The 27,533-nt window shown below is 42.9% G+C and overlaps 1 protein-coding gene across 4 annotated transcripts in view; it reads right to left on the reverse strand.

Moving 5' to 3' along the window:
* The window catches only part of acot7 (acyl-CoA thioesterase 7), a 67,304-nt gene that overhangs the window by 15,049 nt on the left and 24,722 nt on the right, over nt 1-27,533 (reverse strand). For all 4 annotated transcript variants that reach the window (XM_061682227.1, XM_061682220.1, XM_061682211.1 and 1 more), the window contains 2 exons: nt 12,483-12,599; nt 8,732-8,916 (listed from right to left, as the gene is read on the reverse strand). In XM_061682227.1, the coding sequence (XP_061538211.1) occupies nt 8,732-8,916; nt 12,483-12,599 (302 nt within the window). The remainder of the gene's footprint in view (nt 1-8,731; nt 8,917-12,482; nt 12,600-27,533) is intronic.

A 27,533-nucleotide genomic window follows, 5' to 3' on the forward strand; every position in this document is an offset into this window, starting at 1 on the left:
ATACTCTGAAGCATATAAAGTATTTATTCTACTTCGAAAAAATATATATAATTGCAGCTTTGATGCAACATTCTTCTTTGTGTCTTTTCATCAAATCTATGTCTAAATCTAAATTTGTCAAATCTGTTTCATCAAATCTATCAGTTATCTGCATCTGTGCACCATACTGCCCCCTGGAGGTCAAAGTGCACACAACAGAAGCAGCACATATACAGTACATAAAGAGCAGGTGGAATTGGATATGGATCTGTATGAGAAGTGTTATATTTAAGTGAAATGTATTTTATGTTCAATTAAGTTTGTGTTTTTGAACATTATTTGATTAAAATTAAATACATTTTCATCAAAATTACAAGACCTCATGTCATCAAGTATCAGTGCCCAGTTTCGGTGATTGGTGAATACTCTAAGTACTAGTACTTGTACTCTTAAAAAGGACTCATAATCAAAAGCATGGATAAAGTGATCTGCGGCATCATTCAATCACTCAGCTTACGTGGTGAAATAACACCATCACAGCGTTTCCATCCATCCAGGTCCCACGAGGGAGTTCAGATTAAAATTGGACTGATGTGTGAAACCTTATCTGCATGTGATCTGCTGAGCGAGACAGCAAAGCAAATGGTCTCTTGACCAAATTCATCGATCTATCCATTTTCTGGAGAGATTTATCCTCCCTTGGGTTGCGGGTGTGCTGGCGCCCATCCCAGCTGAGTTCAAGCGAGACGCGGGGTACACTCTGAACGGGTCGCCGGCCAATTTTAGGGCACAAAGACAAACGACCATTCACACTCACGGACCATTTATTCTCCAATTAACCTACCATGCATGTTTTTGGAATGTGGGAGGAAACCAGAGTACCTTCAGAAAACCCATGCAGGCATGGGGAGAACATGCAAACTCCACACAGGAAGACCGGATTTGACGGGACTTCAGAACTGTGAGGCAGATGTGCTAACCAGTCATTCACCGTGCTGCCACCAAATTCATTCAATGAATGCTCAATAATTAATGATCCGAATAATATCCATCCATTTTCTTCCGCTTAACCGAGGTCGGGTCGCAGGGGCAAGCAGCTTTAGCAGGGAAGCCCAGACTTCCCTCTCCCAGCCACTTCCTTCAGCTCTACCGAGGTGATCCCGAGGCGTTCCCAGGCCACCCGAGAGACGTAGTCTCTCCAGTGTGTCCTGGGTCGTCCCTGGGTTCTCCTCCCAGTGGGACGTGCCCGGAACACCTCACCAGTGAGGTGTCCAAGAGCCATTCTAAACAGATGCCCGAGCCACCTCATCTGGCTGCTCTCAATGCGGAGGAGCAGCGGCTCTACTCTGAGCCCCTCCCGGATGACCGAGCTTCTCACCCTATCTCTAAGGGAGAGCCCGGACACCCTGCAGAGGAAACTCATTTCGGCCGCTTGTATCCGGGATCTTGTTCTTTCGGTCACGACCCACAGCTCGTGAACATAAGTGTGGGTAGGAATCTAGATAAAATCGAGAGCTTCGCCTTTGGGCTTAGCTCCTTCTTCACCACAACGGACCGATATAAAGTCCGCCTCATTGCAGACGCTGCACCAATCCGCCTGTCGTTCCATTCTTCCCTCACTCGTGAACAAGACCCCAAGATACTTGAACTTCTCCACTTGGGGAAGGATCTCATCCGCGACCCGGAGAGGGCACTCCACCCCTTTCCGACTGAGGACCATAGTCTCAGATTTGGAGGTGCTGATTCTCATCCCAGCAGCTTCACACTCATCTACGAACCGCTCCAGTGATAGTTGGAGATCACGGCTTGATGAGGCCAACAGAACCACATAATCTGCAAAAAGCAAAGATGCAATACTGAGGCCACCAAACCAGACCCCCTCTACGCCTCGCTGCGCCTAGAAATTCTATCCATAAATGTTATGAACAGAATCGGTGACAAAGGGCAGCGTTGGCGGAGTCCAACCCTCACCGGAAACGAGTCTGACTTACTGCCAGCAATGTGGACCAAACACTGACACTGGTCGTACAGGGACCGAACAGCCTGTATCAAGGGCTTCGGCATCCCATACTCCCGAAGCACCCCCCACAGGACACCCCGAGGGAGACGGTCGAACGCCTTCTCCATGTCCACAAAACATGTAGAATGGTTGGTCGAACTCCCATGCACCCTCGAGGACCCTGCCTGCTGCTCCACTATTCCACGGCCAGGATGAAAGCCACGCTGCTCCTCCTACTTCCCGACCAACCCTCCTCTACAGCACCTTCTAAGTTAATGATTACTTGCTAAAAACAATAAAGTTTATCAGTTTGAACATTAAATATCTTGTCTTTGTAGTGTATTCAATTAAATATAGGTTGAACATGATTTGCAAATCATTGTATTCTGTTTTTATTTATGTTTAACACAACGTCCCAACTTCATTGGAATTGTAATCGGGGGGGGGGCGTTCCTCCCAATCACGCCCTTCCAGGTCTCACCGTTATTGCCAACGTGAGCATTGAAATCCCCTAGCAGAACGATGGAGTCCCCAGTGGGAGCACTCTAGCCCCCCCTCCAAGGACTCAAAAAAGGGTGGGTACTCTGAACTGCTGTTTGGTGCATCGGCACAAACAACAGTCAGGACCCGTCCCCCCACGCGAAGGTGGAAGGAGGCTACCCTCTAGTCCACCGGGGTGAACACCAATGTACGTGCACCGAGCCAGGGGGCAATAAGTATACCCACACCTGCTCACCGTGGGCAACTCCAGAGTGGAAGAGAGTCCAACCCCTCTCAAGTGGACTGGTACCAGAGCCCAAGCCGTGCATGGAGGTGAGCCCGACTATATCTCGTCGTAACTTCTCGACCTCACACACCAGCTGGGGCTCCTTCCCTGCCACAGAGGTGACATTCCACATACCTAGAGCCAGCTTCTGTAGCCGGGGATCGGATCGCCATGGTCCCCACCTTCGGCCACCGCCCAGCTCACACTGCACCCGACCCCTATGGCCCCTCCCACAGGTGGTGTGCCCATGGGAAAAGTTACCCTTTCAGGCTGTGCTCGGCCACCCCATGGGTGCAGGCAGGGCCACCAGGAACTCGCCTTTGAGCCCCACCTCCAAGCCTGGCTCCAGAGGGAGGCCCCGGTGACCCGTGTCCGAGCAAGGCAAACTTACATCCATTTGTTTTATTCATCATAGGGGGTTTTGGAGACGTGGTTTGTTTGGTCCCTCACCTAGGACCTGTTTGCCATGGGTCACCCTCCCAGGGGCGTGAAGCCCCAGACAACTTAGCTCCTAGGATCATTGGGACACACAAACCCCTCCACCACGATGAGGTGACGGCTCAAGGAGGGGATACTAATAATAATTACTTCAAATTAAAATTACTAAATTAATACTAAAGCAATATTTAAATGAAATTATTAACTTATTTTGTATTTTAGTCTTTATTTTTATCATTTTATTATTATTATTTAATTATTATTGTATTTAATTATTTATTTAATATAATTTTAATTCACACATTAAATTGATTTAAAGAACAACAATTAATTAAGAATGACAACTCGCATTTATTGTTGAAATATTGTTGGTATATTGGTAAATGGGCGGCACGGTAGATGACTGGTTAGCACAGCTCCGAGGACAAATCCGGCCTCACCTGTGTGGAGTTTACATGTTCTCCCCGTGCTTTTCTCCGGGCACTCCGGTTTCCTCCCACATCCCAAAAACATGCATGGTAGGTTCATTGAAGACTCTAAATTGTCCATAGATGTGAATGTGAGTGCTGATGGTTGTTTGTTTATATGTGCCCTGCGATTGACTGGCAACCAGTTCAGGGGGTACCCCGCCTCTCGCCCAGAGTCTGCTGGGATAGGCGCCAGCTCGCCCGCGACCCTAGTGAGGATAAACACTATGGACGATGGATGAATATTTGTCATGGAAAGGAGATTAAAGGGGTCGGAACTAATAGGTTTATGCTTCTTCCTACTCCCTTTCGAACATGTATGCGTAAGCGAGTAATTTATTACCAATAATTGGGTTGACCACTGTTTTATGTACTCTTGTTTGCATGCATATTTGTTCTGTCCTTTTCTGTAAACTGTACTTATAATAACGGTTCCTTTATTTTCATTCATTCATTCATCTTCCATTCCACTTATCCTCACTAGGGTCGCAGGCGTGCTGCAGCCTATCCCAGCTATCTTCGGGCGAGAGACTGGGTACACCCTGAACTGGTCGCCAGCCAATCGCAGGACATATATAAACAAACAACCATTTGCACTCACATTCACACCTACGGACAATTTAGATCATCTAAATTGAAAATGTTAAATCATAATCACCACATTATAACCCTTAAAGTGCAACCAACAGCTTCTCCAACGTAACAATCCTTGTCCGATGTGTTAGTTTCTACTTACTACTTTTTATCATGTCACAAGTAATTTTAGGTCGGTCTCTTAAAATGTGATTTTAAACCATGTTAAAATAATGCCCAGCAAAAGAATAGCTTGGATTTTTTTTGTCATTATTATTATCATAATTATTTCTTATGTGTAATCTGCCTGTATATGGTGCTTAAAAAACATACCAGTAATGGTCTACATTTTATTTTTAATGCTCAAAAAATTTGTTGTTTAACATATCAATTTATTTGAGTTGGGCATCGAGAATCAAGAACCGATTGGATTCACACGATTCTTCCGGAATCGTTAAAAAATTTACAAATTTCGGTTCCCAGTTTTGATGCCTACAATCCGCCAACCCCAAACAAGAGTGGCGAAAACCAATGAAGAAGAAGACTCACGAAGACGTGCTTGTGCCCAACCGTGACAGCGAACAAAAGTGTGTCTTGACTTTGGTAAAAAAATAATGACCAGTCAACTCAGTGCAACACTTGGAATAAGATTATATTGTGAAAAGGAGGCTTTCACGATGTCTAGAAAGTCTGACACGCTCCGAGCCTCAGCCTACACCGCACTGATGACTCATCTAAAAACAGTTTAGACTCTCAGTCAATTGGGTGAGTGAAACAATACAATGTCTATGCCAACATTGAGGCAACTGTTGGTTGCACTTTTGCACTGATGGTTTTTAGCGTTTATTTCAGTCTTCAAACCAATGTAAGAGCCGATGACAGAAAAGAAGCTTCACGTTGAGCTAAAACTTCAAAGGTCCAACTAGTAACTTTACATCACAATGAATTGGGACAAAATTCACAAACGTTCTCTCACAGTGTCACAAACACTAATCTTGGGCCTCATCGGTGGGTACGGCAAGGAATCAACGTTTTATAGTATTTGGTTACATTACTTTCCTTTTCAAAATTCACTGGTGTCGTGTGAAGTTACTTTTCGTTCCGAAAGTTCCAGTGGGTACCCTTCAAAATAAAAGGCTACAAGCTTCAAACAGGAAGTCAAGATAAAACTTGCACATATAAACCATTTGATGGGATAAAACAGTCCCAAATAATTTTAACAATGCTATATTTAACTTTTAGCGGAAACATTAATGAATGAATATTAAGTCAATTGGGTTAGTTCCACACACATTGCCTTTTAGTTCATAGGTTTGATCTTGATACTGGTTATAAAGAACCCCGAGTCAAATGTTCATTTTAATCTATGCTGCGGGCCAACCCTACAAATTACAACTACCGTATTTTCACGACCACAAGGCGCACTTAAAATCTTAAATTTTCTGCAAAATGGACTGGGCGCCTCATAAAGCGCATCGAGTTCCAAAATCTATGAATGCTGTTGTGTGATGAGCGCTCCGCTTGACTGACTGGGAGCATTTCCTGCCGACATGCTGCTTATACAGAGGAAAAGCGGACGTGGCTGAGGACAGTATGCGGCCGTTAAAGGGGGAAGGCTGCGCGGGAAGGAGGATGCTAAAGGCACGCCCCCAGTAGGTATATAGCGCCGGTCAAGCCAGGCTCCGCTCCTAAAGCAGCAATCAAGCCAGCCGCCCCTAATTTTGTTCATACTCGGCATTGCGTTAATAAGTTGCCAATTCGCAGTAAATGCCACCTTCAAAATAAAAGCTTCCCAATAATACGGACGTCAATGCTCTTCGGTTAAGGAATGCAACCAGCAAGATTAATTTGAATCTTGAGATGCATTAAAAAATGTAGTTTATTTGATATCTTATGAAAAATAAATGGTAACTGGACTGTACTTATATCGCACTTTATCTACACCATCACAGTGCCCAAAGCGCATGGCAGCAGTCGCCCATTGGTTTATGAATGTGTATGTGAATGTGAGGCTTTGTAAAGCGCTTTGGGCACTGTGATGATGTAGATAAAGTGCTGTATAAGTGCTGACCATTTACCATTTATTTTTCCTAAGATATCAAATAAACTACATTTTTTAATGTATCTCAAGATTCAAATTAACTTTGCTCGTTGCATTCCTTAACCGAAGAGCACTGATGTCCGTATTATTTCGAAGGCGGCTATCGCCGCGAGTTAGCGACCTATTACCGTAATGCCTAGTATGAACAAAATTAGGGGGGGCTGTCTTGACTGCTCCTTTACGAGTGGAGGCTGGCTTGACCGCAGTCGAAAACTGCACCTACGAAGAGACACACTTACGAAGCACAGTTTAAACTGCAAGCTATCACTTACGCGGAGTAAGATGGGAATAAGGCAGCCGCGAGAGAATTCAAGATCAACGAATCCATGGTTCGCAAGTGGAGGAAGCAGGAAAACGAGCTTCGCCAAGTCAAGAAGACGAAGCTGAGTTTCCGCGGAAACAAGGCGAGGTGGCCCAAGTTGGAAGACCAACTCGAGCAATGGATTAATGAACTCCCACTGCTGGACATCGGTGTAAACCGGGCGTTCAAAGTGAAGTTGCGAGCGGCGTGGGAGCGATGAACGAGAGATGGCGAACACAGCTTTACTAAGACTTGGAGGCAGCGCCGGGAGAGTTACGCCACAATTTGTGAATGGATTGTGGATGCTTGTGCTAACGTGTCTGCTTGCACTGTTGTTCGAACTCTCGTAAAAGCCGGCATCATTTCTGAGGAGCCGCACGGCAACAAGACTGACTCCGACAATGACGAGGGAACTTGCCCAGCTGTTCATTTCGAATACAGAAGATGAGGACTTTGATGGATTTGTGGATGAGGATTGATCAAAAAATAACGTGAGTACATTGTGAAACACTTCAATAAAGTACAACCGAACTCAGTTTTGCTCCCGCTGCCTTTTTAAAATGCACGCTATCGTATGTTTTACCATATTTTAAAATGCATGCTACCGTATGTTTTACCATGCCTGCGCCTTTTAATATGGTTATTATGGTCATGAAAATACGGTATTTACTTCCATTCCTGTGTTTGTTATAGTGGTTAAATGTTATGCTTTATGAAGACTGGTAAAGCGGCACAAATTTGAGTATTAGAAAGGTATTTTTCTTGTAATTGAAAATGTCCGCATTAAAGCTCTTCATGATGCAAGATGATTCCTGCCAATTTTTTTTAAATGGACAATTTGTTAATTGGTCAAAAAATGCCTATGAAATGTGTTCTATATGGATGCAGAGGCTATAATACCAGGTTACATGCAATGTTAATTTAAAATCCTACTTAAGTTCACACAATGATCACGTAATTTGTTGCTTATTTTTGAGGATTTTCATGTATTTTTTGTTCCCAGAAACGCTTGTTTTTATAAAAAAAAATACAGTGGTATTTAAGCAATGCCACAAAAGATGTGTACAATTTGGGTACAATAAAGGTTTTATGAGTAACTAATTAAATATACTAAATATAATAGTGCGGTGGCTGACAGGGGGAAATGTGCCGCAAGCAGATAGCAGAAATGATGCAGGACAAAAAAACACAGAAGCACATAAAACTGCAAAAAAATTAAAAAATAAATAAATGCAAGATGAAAAATAATGCTGCAATCAAAGAGATCAGCAAAAGAAAAATGCTGCAAGATAAACAGGCTGGGATCACAAAAAACAGCAAAAAAAATAATGCTGCAAGATGAAAATGTTGCAATCACAGAAAAGTACAAAAGGAAAACGCAACAAAACACACGCAAATTCCCCAAAAACTTGCTCATTTCTCAACTGATTCACATGAGCGTTACTCTTTTGTCAACGCCAAAGCATATGCTATCAATACGCAGCGTTTGATGAAAGCAAAAAATAAAAACAAATTGAATGTGAAATGGACTTCCAATTCCCCTGTCGTAATTGTACAGCGTTCAACCGTAAGCACCACAATGTGCCAGCATCCTTGGTCTTTCGGTTTTCTCGCCATCCAGACACTTGGAACGCACTGACGAATTTGACCTCCCGAGTTTAGCGTCAACGTCGGCATGGAGCTCAAAATGCGCGTGTCGTATCTACCTATACATACCTGTGATGCATTTGGTCTTACAGGACTGGTCTGTCCCGTAGGTCGCGCCCCCTAGTGGCCTAGTGAACTTCCGTTGTGTGGCGTGAACTTGCAGCAGTGTTTTGGGGATTTGTGTGCATTTTTTTGTCTTTGCAGCATTTTTCCTTTGTGTGTTTTTTTGTTTTGTGTCATTCCTGGGTTTGCAGCATAAGACCGTTTGCAATGCATTTGGCCCTGTCAGCCACCATATAATACCACTGTACTAATCACTGAATGTCAATCAAATCTACAAAAAAAAAATAATAATTCACTCTATAAGGTGTCTGACTTCATGGACAAATAAGGTGATATGTTATGACAGGGCCGGAGACATTTGAGGTTCATACTTCAGAGTCTGCAAGATGTCACCAACCTTAAGAGGAGGGACGGGCTGAGCTTTGCCGTACTTGTCCAGCGAGATGAAGGTGAAGAAGGCAGAGACTGCACGATAGCTAACTTTCTCCGTGTCGACCAGCGAACAGGCATCTACCACCACCTCTATCTCCATGGACTTGTTGCTGGCGAATGTCAGACGGCCCGCTACAGTCACCACACAGCCTTAACAAGGGGAGGAAAAAAAGGACAATGTGCATGTGTTCGGTTTTTTTTTGTGTTTACATACATTCTGTTGGTTTAATAACAAATGTGATTCAACTGTTTTCAAAGGGTAAAAAAGTAAAACATTGCTTGCCAAATCAAAATGACAGACTTCAAATAGATCTTGACGATATTTAAGGAGTTCCTGGTAACAAGCCAGGCAGGTGAAACCAATCATGCAATCTTGCAATGGACTCAACCCCCACTCACCCCCCAGCATAAACATCATGTTGAAGTTCCACTGAGAGAAACAAAGACAGGCACACGGAATTTAACAACTCTGACAGTTCAGGGTCTACCCCGCCTCCTGCCCGAAGATAGCTTGGATAGGCTCCAGCACTCCCGCGATCCTTGTGAGGATAAGCGGCTTGGAAAATGGATGGATGCATGACCTATCAACAGTTTTGTTTTAGTTAAATAAATTGAATGACAATATACTGTATATACACGTTAGACAGCAAATAAAGAAATAAACCCTTTGTGCTCTTTTATTAAAATAAGTATTCTCCAACTTTGTTAGTGGCGTTATTTCATTACTCTTTTTAATGTGCGTGTGTGTGTTAAAGTCTGTTATTACTGCTGGTTGCCACGGAAACATGGAGGGAAAGCATCACTGCAGTCTGAGTTCTATTTTGAAGCTCAAATAATAAACTAGAGTACAAGGAAAACGAATGTCTGTGCTGCAAAACATTCGTTTGGATGTCACATCTGATGTAGAATCCCATCATCTGCATGCTTTAGTTAGGTAAATAAGTCTTTTTTGATTGTGTAGGCTTTATAGGCTGTCATCAAACATTTTACGAAAAAGGTTCATTTCAATATAAGTAAAAGAAAACTGTTGCAAGGATCTCGATTAGAGGCGGGCAAACGTTTGTGCTCATTTGATTTTTAAACTACACAAATGGGCCAGGTCATTCATAGGTGAGGAAAAAGTTAAAATAAGCATATAAAATGGTTCATTTTATGAATATACACGAATGAATTAATAATTCATTCATTCTCTGATATAATTAGTTAATAAATATTAAAATATTTTAAAATCTATAAATCTTTGACCAATTTTAGTAAACTAGATGAATAAATAAAAAAGAAAGCAAAAGAAAAAAAAAAAACACTCAATCAATCACCAAATAATGCATGACTGTTGATAATGTAATGCTTGGTGGGCCGGATTATAAAGAAAGCAGGCTGTATGTGGCCCTCGGTGCATACTTCGCCCACCCCTGGTCTAGATGCAGTGGCTATAAAAAGGTAAAAAAAAACCTGTTCAAATGCCAGGCTTTTGTCAGATAAAAATGAGCCCAAGATAAATAATTTCAAACCTGTTAAAGCATTAATGTAACCTACAGCATAATCTGTAAAACCCATTTGAAAAAAATATATATTTTTGAGAGGAGGAGGAAAAATAAAAAAAAAAGATAATATGGTTACATGTGCACACACCCTCTCATAACTGGGGATCTGGCTGTGTTCAGAATTTACCAATCACATTAAATGCACCACCATTTAGAGTGCTTCTGGTAAACCCCAAATAAATGACTGCGCACGAGCGTGACTATCTAGAAAACTGCGTTAACGTTTGTCTCAAAAATAAAAGTGCGTGCCCGCTGATCCACAAACGCACTAACAATTCACAAGCAGAAGAATTTAATATTTACAAATGATAAGTCATGATCAATGGTCACACAACAACAACTACAAAAAAGAACACGTAAATCGCGCCTCATTTTGTTGGATTTGACAAAAGTGTAAATCGCGGATATATTTGTGCATCTGAAAAATGTTTAAACCGCGGATATATTTGTGGATTGGAAAAACGTGTAAATCGCAGATATATTTAATCATTTTGAGACAAATCCCTCCTCATACTAGTAGGCCCCTCCCTGAGCTGTCACCTTATCGTGGTGGAGGGTTCTGTTTGTCCCAATGATCCCAGGAGTTAAGTTGTCCAGGGCTTTATCCCCCTGGTAGGGTCACCCATGCAAAACTGGTCCTATGTGAGGGCACCAGACAAAACATGGTTTAAAAAAAACCCTATGAAAAATAAGAATTTTGGATTACGCTTTCACCGCGGCCCCCCTTTGGAGCCAGGCCTAGAAGAGGGGCTCGATGACAAGTGCCTAGTGGCCAGGCCTGCACCCATGGGGCCTGGCCGGGTACAGCCCGAAGAAGCAGCATTCCCATGGGCTAACCATGTGTAGGTGGGGCCATAAGGGTCAGGTGTAGTGTGAGCTGGGCGGCGGCTGAAGGAGGGGACCTTGGCGGTTCGATCCCCAGCTGCAGAAGATAGCTCTAGGGACGTGGAACGTCACCTCACTGGCAGGGAAAGAGCCTGAGCAGGTGTACGATGTCGAGAAATTCTAATTAGATATAGTCGGGCTCGCCTCAACACACCGGGCTCCGGTACAAGTCTTCTTGAGAGGGGTTGGACTCTCTTCCACTCTGGAGTTGTCCATGGTGAGAGGCGCCGAGTAGGTGAGGGCATACTTATTGCACCACGACAGTGCCTGTACGTTGGGGTCCACCCCAGTAGATGAGAGAGTAGCCTCCCTCCGCCTTCGGGTAGGGGGTCCTGACTGTTGTTTGTGCCTATGCACCAAAGAACAGTTCAGTACCCATGCTTTTGGAAGTCCTTGGAGTGGGTGCTAGAGAGCACCCCTGCTAGAGACTCCATTGTTCTGCTGGGGGACTTAAATGCTCACGTAGGCATGACTGAGACCTGGAAGGAAATGTTTGGGGGGAAAGGAGGAGTTTCAACTCTCACCTCACTACGTCCCGGGGTAGGCGAGGGACATTGAGACAGAGTGGATCATGTTACCGGATGCGGACTCTGTATCGATCTGTCTTGGTGAAGAAGGAGCTGAGCCAAAAAGCGAAGCACTTGATTTACCAGTCGATCTACGTTCCTACCCTCACCGATGGTGACGAGCCGTGACCGAAAACAACCAGATCACCGATACAAGCGGGCTACATGAGTTTCCTCCGCAGGGTGTCCAGGCTCTCCCTTAGAGATAGGGTGAGAAACTTGATCATCCGCATGGCGCTCAGATTAAAGCTGCAGATGAGGTGGCTCGGGCATCTGGTTAGGATGCCCCCTGGGCGCCTCCCTGGTGAGGTGTTAGGGGCTCCTCCCACCGGGAGGAGGCCCCGGGGACGACCAGGACACACTGAGGAGACTACATCTCTCGGACGGCCGGGGAACACATCGGCATCCCCCCGGAAGAGCTGGATGAAATGGCTGGGGAGAGAGAAGTCTGGACTTCCCCACCAAAGAAAAATGGAAGGATGGGATGGATGATTGGATGTTCTAGTAGGCTTTTTCTGACATATTTTGCTCTCTAGCCGAAGCCTGAAGGTTTTGTACTAATATTAACTGGCATTTCGAAGTGTTCATAATTCCCTCCACCTTGATTTAGGCCCCGGTTCCAACTGAAGAAAAACCCAAAATGTGATGCTGCCACAGCCACGCTTTACTGTAAGTATGGTGCTATTTTGGTGATGAGCAGTGTTGTCATCACAATGGTCACCTTTCTTAATCTTGCGATGAAAGTTGATGGCATCCACAGAGGCAGTGACAATGTTGGTGTTGCAGTGGCGTGCTGCCACAATGCCCGCAACCTCATCCATCAGCTTCATGGTCACGCCTGTTCAACACAAAAACAGGCATACTTCGGTCACATGGAACGTAATTCCCTGCGATAAATGAGGGATTACTGTATTCTAACTGAACTGCAAAAAAAGAAACAGACAATTTAGAGTGTTCAGTGAACCTAATGTACGTTTTTGGTGAATAGGAGGACGCTACAATACCCACAGAAAACAGACACAAGCAGAGGGAGTATATACAGCATTTAAAATTGTTCCAAATTCCTTGTTTCCCTGAGACCTTCTTGCTGTGAGATGATAGAGCCATCGTGCTTCCCACGCCAGCATATTTGGTACTGGGGAAAAAAAGGGTGATATTTATTTTCAGTGATTTGTCACTTTTAAAGACCATCCATCCATCCATCCATTTTCTGAGCCGCTTCTCCTCACTAGGGTCGCGGGCGTGCTGGAGCCTATCCCAGCTGTCATCGGGCAGGAGGCGGGGTACACCCTGAACTGGTTGCCAGCCAATCGCAAGGCACATACAAACAAACCACCATTCGCACTCACAGTCACACCTACGGGAACATTTTAGAGTCTCCAATTAATGCATGTTTTTGGGATGTGGGAGGAAACCGGAGTGCCTGGAGAAAACCCACGCAGGCACGGGGAGAACATGCAAACTCCACACAGGCGGGGCCGGGGATTGAACCCGGGTCCTCAGAACTGTGAGGCTGACGCTCTAACCAGTCGGCCACCGTGCCGCCCTTTTAAAGACCATGTCAAATAATTCAAAAAGCTTACAGGGCACTTTGCCAGATGTCACATTAAAAGTTGATGAATTTTTAAAGAGGTACAAAGTAACCCAGTGAGAGAACAATGAAAAGTGCAGATTACAATATAAAGAAGCACAAATGGAGATGCAATGAAATTATAGCTTTATGATTTGTCTGTGAATTTGTGCTAGAAATGAAGGAAACTTCTTGCGGGTTTCAAATGGAAGCGCCATCATTCTAAAAATGTGGAAATTGCAGATCATTTGGAGGGGCTGTTAAAACACTGGACTTCTTTTTTTTTTTTTTTTTTTACAAATTATTTGTACATTGTGTACTGTATTTCTGTTAAAGTCCTGCTGTCCAGTTTTTCAGTCAATGTCCTGTGTACAATGTGTACCATTCGTTGTGGTTTTCCTTATTTTTTCCAAGTCTATTTACATTTTCAATGGAAAATGCCCAACTCACAGCCATATGCGCTGATGTATTCAGCAGGGTGAGGTTTTTCATTTGATTTCATTGCCAGTTTGTCTCAGTGATATCTATCAACATTCACATGCCATTTCTGAAGGAACTGCAATTTCTAGTAATAAAGTGTAGCTGCCAGATTTATTCCCCCTGAGTCTCACATGCAACATAAAATCAATAAGTCTGCTTGGGATGGCGTATTTAGCTCTGACCATCTGCACGGTGCAGGGAGCCTGATATGTGGGAGTACAAACAAGAATGTGCTGCCTGCTGTATTCACATAAAAGACAGCCTGTTTGGGTGATTCAAAATAAAGTTTGTTATTACTCCAACATCTTGTTCTCCTAAATCCATGACAACTCCACTGTAATTTTATTAACAAGACACATAAAGCTTTGGTAAAAGTTTAATACGGAACGTCTTAATGATGCTGCTTCGTTCAGATGAGCCATCCGTGACTTTCCATTTCCCATGCTGTCAAAAACATTTCCCTTCACGAATCTGATGTTACTTCTTAATGTCCAGTCATCTCCTCTGAGCTCATCAAGCTCTGCCAGATGCCCTTTAAATATCAGGCCAATGCTGATATTCTACATGTACGATTGTGCAACACAGCTAATCCCTATCACGGACACTGAACAAAACAACACCGTCAGGTCTCAGATATAATACTGTACATCATGGATCTTTACAGGCAGCTTCTATACTTCTAAGCTCGTCATTCTTGAAGACCCATCTGGACACTAGATCAGTAACTTGGAAAGTTTTTACGTTCCTCTAGTGGTATGCAAAAGAATCACTGAATTATATTTTCACACTCTGCATTGTTACAGATTGTTAAGTACAGTTCAGTTGTATTTAATTTTGAGTACAGTAGATTTGCATTTATTCTTTGAGAACATTTTGTCCAAACATTTATTCAGGTGCAATTTTAAACTTATGTGCAATACATTTTAATTGAATCATTCAATTAGTGTTTTATTATCCTAAAAAAAAAATGAAGTGTTACTGTTCACAAACTGTGCATTATGTTAGAGTGGTTTACAATTATATCAATAATTTAAAAAATACTTTTTAGAGACCAAACTGCTGCCTCATTATTGATGAACACTTATGCCTTCTGCGCTACTATATTATGTTTATCATGATGGTTGTACTTGGAGAGGTAGTAATTTGTTGAGGTAGTACTTGGCATAAAAGGTTTGAGAACCACTGGTCCAGATAACTTTTAATCCTAAATAATTAGTACGAACCATTCAATGAATTGACTGGACCGCTTAGTGCTTAATTATTCATCGAACAAAGACATCATGGACAAGTCTATGTTTCCAACCTTGTGGGAACAGTTTTAGTAAGCATGTTAATTCCAACAGACACACAATCAAACTTTTATCCACAGACAGGGTTTTCCTACTCTTAAAGCCTTTAAACATCTACAACATATTTTATAACATCGGACTGTTTTCCATGTGTACTGCATCGTGCAAAAACAATATTTGTCTGTATTAATCAATAATCACTGTGGTCGGTGGAGCTGTGAAAGCTACCGACTGGAGGGGAAAAAAAACATCCCATATGTAGCAGAATTTCTAATGTTAAGAAATTACTACTTTAGGAAAGGAAAGTTTGTCTTCCATTGTCGTTACTTTAGGAGCAAAGATAAAAGATAAAAACTGTTATACATAACTTGGTGTCACACAATTTCAGATATTCATGCATGTGATGTAAATGCTGTGTGACAAATTAAATATACTGTGTGTGAATTGCATAATATTAAGGGAATGTAAAACATATTACATTTATGTGAGTCTAAACAGTCATTATTAAAGCTTGTTTTTCTTTTTTGCTTCATAGCAGAAGCCTGCAAGTTTTGCACTGACACGGACTAGTATTTTAAACTGTTCATAATTCCCTCCATGTTGTCTAAGGCCTCAGTTCCAGCCACGGGTGGACTGGCCTTCGGACATACCTGGCAAATGCCCAGTGGGCTGGCAGTCCTTTGGGGGTGATATTTTTCCCCCTCTTTTTCTTTTGAAGAGACGGGCGCAAAATTTAGAGGGGGAAGCCAATTGGTTTATCTTTACTGTAGACAGTGGATTAAACCAATCAGAATACAGTACGAAATCGACCCAACCTCTTCGAGGAATGGAGAAAGGCAGTCCATTGGTCCTTCAATAAAGCAGGTGGACTGAACCAATCAGGATATAGGATGAAGCAGCCCCACCCCTTTCCTACGGGGTCCATTTGTCACACTGTGTGACTCACGCTGCTTGTTTCCAAGTAGTGTACAGAGCGAAGAGTGTGTTGCAATGTGAAAAAACAAAAATAAATGGCGTGAAATGTAAGAATCTCATCTTAGATGCTGCAAAATGTGTAAAAATCATAGATATGGTCGCTTGAGGAACTGTTCTAACATCCACGTCTGTAACAGCTTTGCACCAACAGCAGGTGGAACAAATTGAAGACAGCAGCCACAAAATCGGACTTTTGAAACCAGGTCAGCATGACCGACATGTGACTGCCAGTAAGCAGGTTGGAACGTTTGAATCTAAAAAAAAAAATGGACTTTGAGATGCTGGAGCTAGCGTCCATTACATGTCTTGAGCAATGGCGATTGATTAGAATTACCAATTAACATTGTTACTAATCACTTTGTAATATTGCATGGTTTCCAAAATCTGGGAGCCATGGCACCTTATTCTGATAAAATAAAAAATGGTCAATGCTGAGACGTGTTGGATGAGTAGCAAGTTTTAATTTTTAGGTTATGTCATAGTATTTTAGATATTTAGGTTAAAGGAGTGTTGAAAGGCTGCATAGTAGTTTGAATTAGTAGAATTGAACTCTCTATACTGCAACATGTAGAATTGAACTCTCTATACTGCAACATGTTAAAACATATTATTGATCTTATTGGTTGTGGTTGGCTAATTATGAGGGACCGGTCTAAGCCAAACACCGAAGCATGATGTTACCACTGCAATGCTTCACTGTAGGTATTAGAGGCAGTGAAACAACGCGTGGGTTGGGGAGAGGGCAACCATGCTCAAAAATTAAATACACTTTGATGGGTTGCAACATATAATTATCCTACTGATAAGCAACATGTTCTCAGATAGGTACCACCCAGTGCAATACAGATAGGTGTGTGAAAACATGTGATGAAGGAAACAAAGGGGCACCCCAGTGCTCCCCGGGTTCTGCTGCCTCTGGTACATCTGGTGTTCTTTTGGAGATGAGCAGGGTTGTGTCTGTGCCAAACATACCTTTTGGAATTATGGCCCAAAAGGTCAACGTTGGTTTCATCAGCCCATAACAAAATCTCCCAAACACATGGGAAGAAAAGTCTGCTTTTTGTTTCCTCAAAGTAATGTTATACGGTAGTTTCCCTTTTCTTGACAGAGAGTGAGAACAAGTCCTAAGGAATACTTTAAAAAGCGTGTTTTAATACATTTAAATGTGTTTGAGTGTGTGGGAGGGAAACTATTTTTAAAAATTTGTATACGGTCTCTCTGTTTCACAGATTTTCACCTATCATGATGGGTCTGGAACATATTCCCTGCGATAAACGGGGCTTCTGTCTATAGTAAACAACAGAATTCCCATTACACCATGTAAAACAGACAGAAAAGGTTGATGTGAGACTGAAAATGAGGACAAGCAAGACCAAAGACAGCCCAAGGGCCGCCGTTACACATTCACAGGGTGACATGGAACACTATGACTCCCTTTGCCGTAGGGCGGGAACAAGCCAGGGGGTGGATGGGGAAGGAGGGTTGGGGTGTGATGGCGTTGCTGTGTGTGAAAAGGAAAGAGAGCTCATTCAGAAAGGGGGGGTGGGGATCCAATTAGTAAGCCAGTCCCCAGTGCAGCCCAGTTTGCCAGAGGGCAGAATACCTCAGTGATCACACTCCTTGCCACCACCACCCCAAATCTTCATGTACATTGTGCTCCAATGGCAACAGAACAGTAGGTCTGTCTTCAAGGCAGGCTTCATAGCACATCAACATTTCATATGAGCCCACTCAGACGTTACACGAGGGTCATGCTGATGTAAATGGGAGGGAGTGAAAAAGAGCGAGGTCTGCGTGACCTCTCGCAGTCTTGACACCAAGCATACTGTATGGGCCCCTTGACTTGATTATTGAATAATCCAGTCTGCCATATTGTAAAAAAAGAAACTTTCGGTATGTATGTGGAGGTGATTCTCTAGATAACTCAGTGATTAATCTTGAGATGCATCACAATGAAATACTGCAGAGCAGTGGCAGCTGGTCAATAAGGACGGTAGGGGCACTGCCCCACTGCTCAGCAGTCACTCTGAATAAGAATATAAAAAGTTCATGAAAAGTAAATATTCTAATAAAAATATATGTATATATATTTTTACATTAGTAGGATTAGTAGTACTGAGACGTTTACTGTCTCGTTAAATTAGGACACGCGGGGCGGGGTTATGTACAATGCAGAAGATATTGCCGAGGTAGGGCGCCAGATTCCAGCGGCCACAGCCGATAAAGTTACCAATTACGAATAACCGTTAACCCCTCCCACCCCCGTGGTATCAGCCGTGTCTGGCGACGTCCTTGGACGATCAGCAGCAAAAATGGCGGGATTCAAAGATTGGAATACATATTTATTGATTTCTAAGCAATTTCTAAGACACGTTTTATGAAACTTTGCCGTACTAGCTGCACTCGCTTTTTGGCTGTCTTAAGAATGGTTTGGCCACTGGTTGACAACTGTGGCTATATGGCGGAGTGCATTGCCACTGGCATTAATGGTGGCAGGTTGGTTAATGAGGATTTTTCATGCGCGAGTTCGACCCTTGTTGAACTACCGTGTTTACATTTGGCTATTTAAAAAAAAAAATCCTAATTTCATGAAATAATATTGTTGAAACTCACCTCAACTTTATTCATATAGCACTAGCAACAACCCCAGCTTTCACAAAGTGCTGGACAGATTAATGAACATAAAATCTAAGACACTTTGATGTATTAACCAGCATTAAGTCCTCAATTCATTTCCTTCACATGCAATTTCTATGGGAATTGCAATTCCTTGTTGTGGTGTTTACATCCCAGGAGGCCATCATGATTTGTTCAAAATGACCCCTCAACTTCTGTGTTCATTTTAATCCAATTCTAATCTTGATTTGCTGGATTTTGGTAAAAGCAATCATTACACTTATGTCCCATCTGGTCCATCGGTAAACTGGTAACTACTATAGGTCCTTTTATCACTTCTTAAACTCCCTTCATTGGCCTCTGCTCACCTTATCCACTCCCCTGCAAGTGCTTTGATCGTGGACAGCATCAGATTGCTCAAACTGCCTCCTAATGAGTTGTAACTATGGAAACGGCTCCTGTTGGTGCCTCCCAGAAATCCACCCACATCACTGCGGAAACCGCCATAAACGTTTGTTTATTCTCCTTTAGGCTTTACTAAACATGCTGCTTCCAAAATTACAGAGAAGTGCTGACTGTGTTATTGTGCACACTCAGCAACAGGCAAAGCAACAGATAAGAGTATCTCTACTGGAAACGTTAGATTTCAAGCTTAGAGTCAAGCTATCAGAGATTATTGTAGTGTAGCAGTGCTTAAACATATGAGACCACCAATCATAAACACAAAGTGTTTGAATTCAGACCTTTTAAATTTCAATGAGTGGTCAACGTTTTGTTTTTGGGCACATCGCTCATTTTAAGGTTTAATGGTGTGAATTTAGCAGAGAAATAACTAAATGAAAAAGTATCTGTTTTCAGTGCACTTATTCTAATTAGACCAAGCTGCGGTCCACCTGTGGAAATAAACCTCTGTTTCCATGGAAAAAGTTGAAGTAGTTCCTTAGAACTAAGGGTTCATTTGAGCTGTGCTTTGTCTGGTCCCCCACCTAGGACCGGTTTGCCATGGGTGACCCTGCCAGGGGCATAAAGCCCCAGACAACTTAGCTCCTAGGATCATTGGGACACACAAACCCCTCCACCACGATAAGGTGACGGCTCGAGGAGGGGCCTGTAAATCCCACGAATAAAAGAAACTTTTACAGGGCTTTTTATTCGAGACTGAATGGCATATCAATCTGGAGCCACCTTGTACGTTAAACATGAAAGCCAGATACTATCGAACAGTCCTGTGAGAGTTCTTCTGGTTGGAATGACGAGCAGGCTTTGCTGTCCAAAGGTAAGATAGTCATGTCTTCTCACTCCAAAATGAGTAACGTCAAAAGTTTGACGAATTACGAAGTGTTGTCACCAAAATTGAAACATAAGCCCTCACTCATCAGCAAAATGCTGGTGTGGCAATGTGAAGGGAAGATGGTGTGTCTATTTCCATCACTTCGGGGTGACTGTGGCTATGTTGGTAAAGCCAGTCATCCACTTACCAAAGAGTTGGTGGTTTTGACTGTCTACTGTTGGAGTGCTCTTGGGCAAGACACTGAACCCTAAAATTGCATCCAGGTTGGCATTGTAAATGGGAAATTGTTCTCCATAGCCTTACCTGGGAGAAAATTATTATTAATTATTATATTGTTAAATTACAGTTTGTTCATGTTAACCATCATTGACTGATAATTTACCTGTGAGGCATGAATATTTAACAGTTTTACAATTATTAAAAAATACTATAAGGTATTGTCATCCACCGTGAATTTAGATCTATTTAGAAAATGCTGTTTTATGCTGTTAAAATGATTTATTGTAATTTTTTAATTATTAATTTAACTTAATTCACCTGCAAGGATGACTAACAATATTTTACAATTATTTAAACTACAGTACGATACGATTGTAATCCACCATTAATTTGCAGCTATTCATTAGAAATTCTGCTTTATAATGTTAAATTACAGTTATTGCTAAATTGTTTTTGTATTGTATTGTTAAATTGTTAAATGACTAATTTAACTGTTGATTTACCTGCAAGGGATGACTAACAGTATTTTACAGTTATTATGAAATACAGTAACATACTGTTCTAAATTCACTGTAAATTAACAGCATTTCATTACAGTGTAATGGTTCACCATGGCGGAGTGCTCGACTAAATACAGCATCTGAAGCATGTATGAGGAAGAGCACAAGTCGATGGGAGAATACGCAGAAGGCCAAATTTAATTGGGAATGCCCACATTTGGGGTTGTTCCGCCCAGAGCACGTTTCTGGCATGAAGGTGCGTAGATGATCGACTTAAGTCAATACAAGAATCAGCTCCAAAAAAAAAATGTGTGTTGTATGGACGGAAGCCAAACACAATGGCTACTTAAGCAAACAGTGGCTGCAGCAGCAGCGTGACGCAAGCAACTTCGACTTTATGTGACGTTTGGGGTCATTTTGGATTCCCCTGTAAATCCAGAAGACAGAAATGGACAAAAGACACCAACCACAATACGCAATTCCAACACAAAAACACGCTAGAAGTCGCCGTCCCAGAACTGTACAGAGAGTTAAGACCACGCTTTGGGAGTCATTGAAGTCGACAGAAAGAGCGACTGACCCCTACATACTACGTAACTATCACTTCTCATTTAATTTCTAACGAGTAAGAATTCATGTCAAATGTTCTGAAGACAAGAGCCCCCTACACAGGAGGGAGTAAAACAGCAAACTTGTTGACAGACACAATAAATTAATGAGGTTTGAAGAAGAAAGTACCGGTCCTGGCTTGTCTCACAATGCTGCAAACATGCTATATCATTAGGTATTACTTAAATACACTGTGAATAATAATAGTACCCCTGATAAGTAAAGAACCATTGTTTAAGTAGACATGCACATTATTTTTTCAAGACAGCGCTGTCATCATGTTTTAACTTTTGTATTTCATATGAACAAATAAGTTATTGTGCAATTTCTAAAAGGAAATAAACAATTACGTTTACATGCACTTTACCTTTTCACTGTATATACACAAGTGCCATATTTTTTTTACTTTTGTACTACATATGTACAGTGGGTACAGAAAGTATTCAGACCCCTTAAATTTTTCACTCTTCTATTGCAGCCAATTGCAAAAATCATTTTTCTTTTTTTTTCCCCTCATTGATGAACACACAGCACCCCATATTGACAGAAAAAAAAAATTGTTGAAATATTTGCAGATTTATTAAAAAAAGAAAAACATCACACAGTCATAAGTATTCAGACCCTTTGCTCAGTATTTAGCAAAAGCATCCTTTTGAGCCAATACAGCCATGAGTCTTTTTGGGAATGATGTTTTTCACACCTGGATTTGGTGATCCTCTGCCATTCCTCCTTGCAGATCCTCTCTAGTTCTGTCAGGTTGGATGGTGAATGTTGGTGGACAGCCATTTTCAGGTCTCTTCAGAGATGCTCAATTGGGTTTAAGTCAGGGCTCTGATTGGGCTATTCAAGAACAGTCACGGAGTTGTTCTGAAGCAACTCCGTTATTTTAGCTGTGTGCTTAGGGTCATTGTCTTGATGGAAGGTGAACCTTCGGCCCAGTCTGAGGTCCTGAGCATTCTGGAGAGGCTTCCGTCGGGCCCCGACTGGTGGAGGACTGCAGTGATGGTTGACTTTGTAGAACTTTCTCCCATCTCCTGAATGCATCTCTGAAGCTCAGCCACAATGATCTTTGGGTTCTTCTTTACCTCTCTCACCAAGGCTCTTCTCCCCCGATTGCTCAGGTTGCCCGATTTTCAACAATTCCGTTTATTTTTCTGTCAAAATGGGGTGCTGTGTGTACATTAATGAGTGGAAAAAAATTAAATTAAATGATTTTATCAAATGGCTGCAATATAACAAAGAGTGAAAATTTTAAGGGGGTCTGAATACTTTCCGTACCCACTGCATATACATTTTTACTTTTAGATGTTTTATTGCTTAAAAAATGTGATGTGAAATTACGACATATTTTTACAAGGCCTCAAAAATAATTACAATTTTGCCAAATTTACACATTTATGTATTTTTACTTCTTACTGAATCGATATCGAAACATTTAAATCAATAGAATCAAATTGAATTGCAACCCGAAAGAATCAAATCGAATCACAAACTTAAGAATCGAAATCGAATCAAATCCTGAGGTTCTTAACAACGCCCAGCCCTATTCAGTGTTGTGTAAGTGCATGGTGAATAAATGAAGCGCTGTAACCAAGTTATAGTTTAAAAGGGTTCATTCGCACTTTTTTGTTGACGTTTTGCTTTGCATACTGAAGTAGAATAATAATCTTAAAACCCACTAAACAACTTGGTTTTTGGTTTCAACTCTCCACTGGTAAACTCTTCCTGCAGTATAAATTAAATACATAAATAATGTACAATATATACATTATGCAGGTCCATATCTATTGCACTCATTATAAACATTACAGTACAGTGAATCCCCCATTTATCGCAGGTGGTACCTTCTAGCACGAAACCCACAATAGGTGAAAATCTGTGATAGAGAATATATATTTTAAAAAACTATTATATAGCTATAACCCTCCCATACACTTCAAAAACACTTATTAAAACACACCTTTTAAAACATTGTAACTGTATTTGAACACAAAAATAATTGTATAAAATGTATCAAAAATACTGTACGGATTGTAGTGTCTATATACATGCATGTGCCAGCACGCCCGCAACCCCAGTGAGGATAAGTGGAACAGAAAATGGATGGATGTATAAAAAAATGCAATATAGTGGGAAAACATTGGAAAATACTATATTATATTATACATTTCATATTGCTTATAAACACACAGTAATGTAACTTTAGGTTAATTCTGATGATTACGACTGTGGTTCTTACGCCCCCCACCCCCGTCACTGATTCCTCTGTTGCTTTATTCAATAACAGGACTCCTCAAAATTTCTTGTGTTTGAGCAGCAGGGTGTTCTGGTGTTCCTGTGTTTGTGCGTGTGCTTTACGTCTCCTTAGGCTTCAGCTAACTAGGTCACATTTCCACAGAGCGGCGAGGGAACATAATTATTAGTTTGTATTCTCAAATAGAAGTCACTTCTCTCAAGCAAGAGATGGAGAGAACAGAAGAGGAGGAAAAGGGAGGTTTGCCTGACCTCACTCTTGCTTATGTAAACAAAATAACTGTAGTGCAAGCAGCAGCAGCGAGCAACGGGGAACATTGCCCTAATGAGAAATTGCATGTATAAAGATCGTGTGGGGGGAGGGATGCTTGTTCCATTTGATTGTTAATTGGACAGATGTCTCAGCAAGCACTCCAAAGTAAAAAGCCAAGCGTGACATGTGCAACATTTATCTGTCCCACCCTGCTCGCAGCGATCTTTCGTCCTGCCCTCCATGCTCTCTCTCCTGTTCATCTTGCTCACATCTCTCTCGTTGTTCTCTCTCTTTACACTCATGACATTGGCAGAAATGGCAGCAGAACCAAAGCAATATACACTATACAGTGAAGACAGAGGTATTTGAAAACACCTCTAAAGCAATTCATTTGCATCCCACTGGTATGTACTGTATTTCATGCAAAGACATTCCCTTGTGGCGGCACGGTGACCGACTGGTTAGAGTGTCTGCCTCACAGTTCTGAGGAGCGGGGTTCAATCCCCGGCCCCGCCTGTGTGGAGTTTGCATGTTCTCCGCGTGCCTGCGTGGGTTTTCTCCAGGCACTCCGGTTTACACATCACAAAAACATGCATGGTAGGTTGATTGACAACTCTAAATTGCCCGTAGGTGTGAATGGTTGTTTGTTTATATGTGCCCTGCGATTGGCTGACAACCGGTTCAGTGTGTACCCCGCCTCCTGCCTGATGATAGCTGGGATAGGCTCCAGCATGCCCTTGACCCTAGTGAGGAGAAGCGGCTCAGGAGAGGAGAAGCGGCTCAGTAACGTTGACACATGGACATTCGATCGATGGACATTCGCTTGTATCTGTATGCAGATCACAAGCCAAAGTTTTATTTGAAATATGTTTATATTTATATTATATTTGTCAAAAGTTGACTAAAACATATTCCTCCAACAGTTAACATGACTCCACTCTACAGTGCTGTGCTGTACACGTGGAAGTACTCATCCACGAGGGCAGTGATTACTATTCCACAGCATTAGTGTGCCGTAAGAGATCATCAGGTGTGCTGTGGGAAATTATCCAATTGCACTTCATGAGTCTGAAAATTATCATTTAACATCCCATGTGTCTTTCTTCGATTCCTGCAAGTATATCAGCTTTGTGTTCCATTAAACGGGCCCAGATTTCACACTGAGTAAGTCAATTCATGAGTAAAACGAGACAAGATCCTCAGTATTTGAATTTATACTGTAACTGTATTTTTGGTGAGATGTTCATCTTAGACATTTTTGGTCAATCGTATGTTCCCATCTTGTGGTAACAGTTTGAGCAGTCTGCTACAGCATGACTATGGCCCAGAGCAAGGTCATAGGTAAACTTGGATTGGTTTGGTGTCAAGGAACTTCATCTCAACCCCACAAAACAACTTTGGATGAACTAAAACGGAGCTGGTGAGCCAGGCTCTCTCTTTCGGATTAAACATCAGTGATCTCACAAATGGACAAAATTTATGACAGACACGCACAAAAATCTTGTAAAGAGTCCTTCCATAAGAGTGGAAACTGTTAGAGCAGCAAAGTGAAACGCTTACTTCTTCTACAGTCAAGTATCTTGGTCATTCACCACAGTAGAATGGGGGAACAGGTTGTAAAACAGCTTGACACTAATTCCGTTTAGTTATTCCGAAAGCCCCAGTTACTTTTACTTTTTCTGACTTTGTAGACATTACTGTGCACACAAACTGCATCACAGTGCACGACAACTTTGCACTATTTGAATATTATCTTCTGTACAGGACAACCTCTACCACTTTGAAGGTCCATCCATCAATTTTCTACCGCTTATCCGAGGTCAGGTCATGGGGACAGTAGGTTTAGCAGGGACACCCAGACTTCCCTCTCCCTAGCCACTTCATCCAGCTCTTCCGGTGGGATCCCGAGGCGTTCCCAGGCCAGTCAAGAGACGTAGTCTCTCCAGGGTGTCCTGGGTCGTCCCCGGGATCTCCTTCCGGTGGGACGTGCCCGGAACACCTCACCAGGGAGGCGTCCGGGAGGCATCCGAATCAGATGCCCCAGCCACCTCATCTGGCTCATTTCAATGCGGAGGAGCAGCGGCTCTACTCTGAGCCCCTCCCGGATGACCAAGCTTCTCACCCTATCTCTAAGGGAGAGCCCGGATACCATGCGGCGGAAACTCATTTCTGCCACTCGTATCCGGGATCTCGTTCTTTCAGTCACGACCCACAGCTCGTGACCATAGGTGAGGGTAGGAACGCAGATCGACCGGTAAATTGAGAGCTTCGCTTTTCGGCTTAGCTCCTTCTTTACCACAACGGACCGATACAAATTCTGCATCTCTGCAGACGCTGCACCGATCCGCCTGTCGATCTCCTGTTCCATTCTTCCCTCACTCGTGAACAAGACCCCAAGATACTTGAACTCCTCCACTTGGGGCACGATCTCATCCCCGACCTGGAGAGGGCACGCCACCCTTTTCTGACTGAGGACCATGGTCTCAGATTTGGAGGTGCTGATTCTCATCCCAGCCGCTTCACGCTCTGCTGCGAACCACTCCAGTGAGAATTGGAGATCACGGCTTGATGAAGCCAACAGAACCACATTATCTGGAAAAAGCAGAGATGCAATACTGATGCCACCAAACCGGACCCCCTCTATGCCTCGGCTCCGCCTAGAAATTCTGTCCATAGAAGTTATGAACAGAATCGGTGACAAAGGGCAGCCTTGGGTAAGTCCAACCCCCACCGGAGACTAGTCCAATTTACTGCCGGCAAGGCGGACCAAACTCTGACACCGGTCGTACAGGGACCGAACAGCCCATATCAGGGAGTTCGGTACCCCATACTCCCGAAGCACCCGCCACAGGACTTCCCGAGGGACACAGACGAACGCCTTCTCCAAGCCCACAAAACACATGTAAACCGCCGAGGATGTAGAGGTGGTCCACTGTTCCACGGCCAGGACGAAAACCACGCTGCTCCTCCTGAATCTGAGATTCGACTCCCAGACGGACCCTCCTCTCCAGCACTCCCGAATAGACCTTACAAAGGAGCCTGAGGAGGGTGATCCCCCTGTACTTGGAACTCGACCTCACACACCAGCTTGGGCTCCTTCCCTGCCAGAGAGGTGATAGTCCACGTCCCTAGAGCCAGCTTCTGTAGCCGGGGATCGGATCGCCAAGGTCCCTGCTTTCGGCCACCGCCCAGCTCACACTTCACCCGACCCCTATGACCCCTCCCACGGGTGGTGAGCCCATGGGAAGAGGGACCCACATTGCCCTTTCGGGCTGTGTCTGGCCGGCTCGCCTTTGAGCCCCACCTCCAGACCTGGCTCTAGAGGGGGGCCCCGGTGAACAGCGTCCGGGCAAGGGAAAACGCCTTCCTGGATTGTTTGTCAGCAAAGGGGTTTTTGGAGCTGTGCTTTGTCTGGTCCCTCACCTAGGACCTGTTTGCCATGGGTGACCCTGCCAGGGGCATAAAGCCCCAGACAATTTAGCTCCTAGGATCATTGGGACACACAAACCCCTCCACCACAATAAGGTGGGAGCTCAAGGAGGGGCGCTTTGAAGGTCATTAACCTAATCATAAGAATCACAAAAATAAACTGAAAAGTGATTTAGACACTGTCATTGTTTTGTTTTTTTCCATTCATTTAATTTTCCCTCTTCTGCATCCTTTGTGATTAATCCCAATTCCCTTTTGTCTCTTCTCTTCTGTGGGAGTCTCGGCTTC

This window comes from Phycodurus eques, chromosome 1 (genome assembly GCF_024500275.1).
Source record: "Phycodurus eques isolate BA_2022a chromosome 1, UOR_Pequ_1.1, whole genome shotgun sequence".
Taxonomy (NCBI): Eukaryota; Metazoa; Chordata; class Actinopteri; order Syngnathiformes; family Syngnathidae; genus Phycodurus; species Phycodurus eques.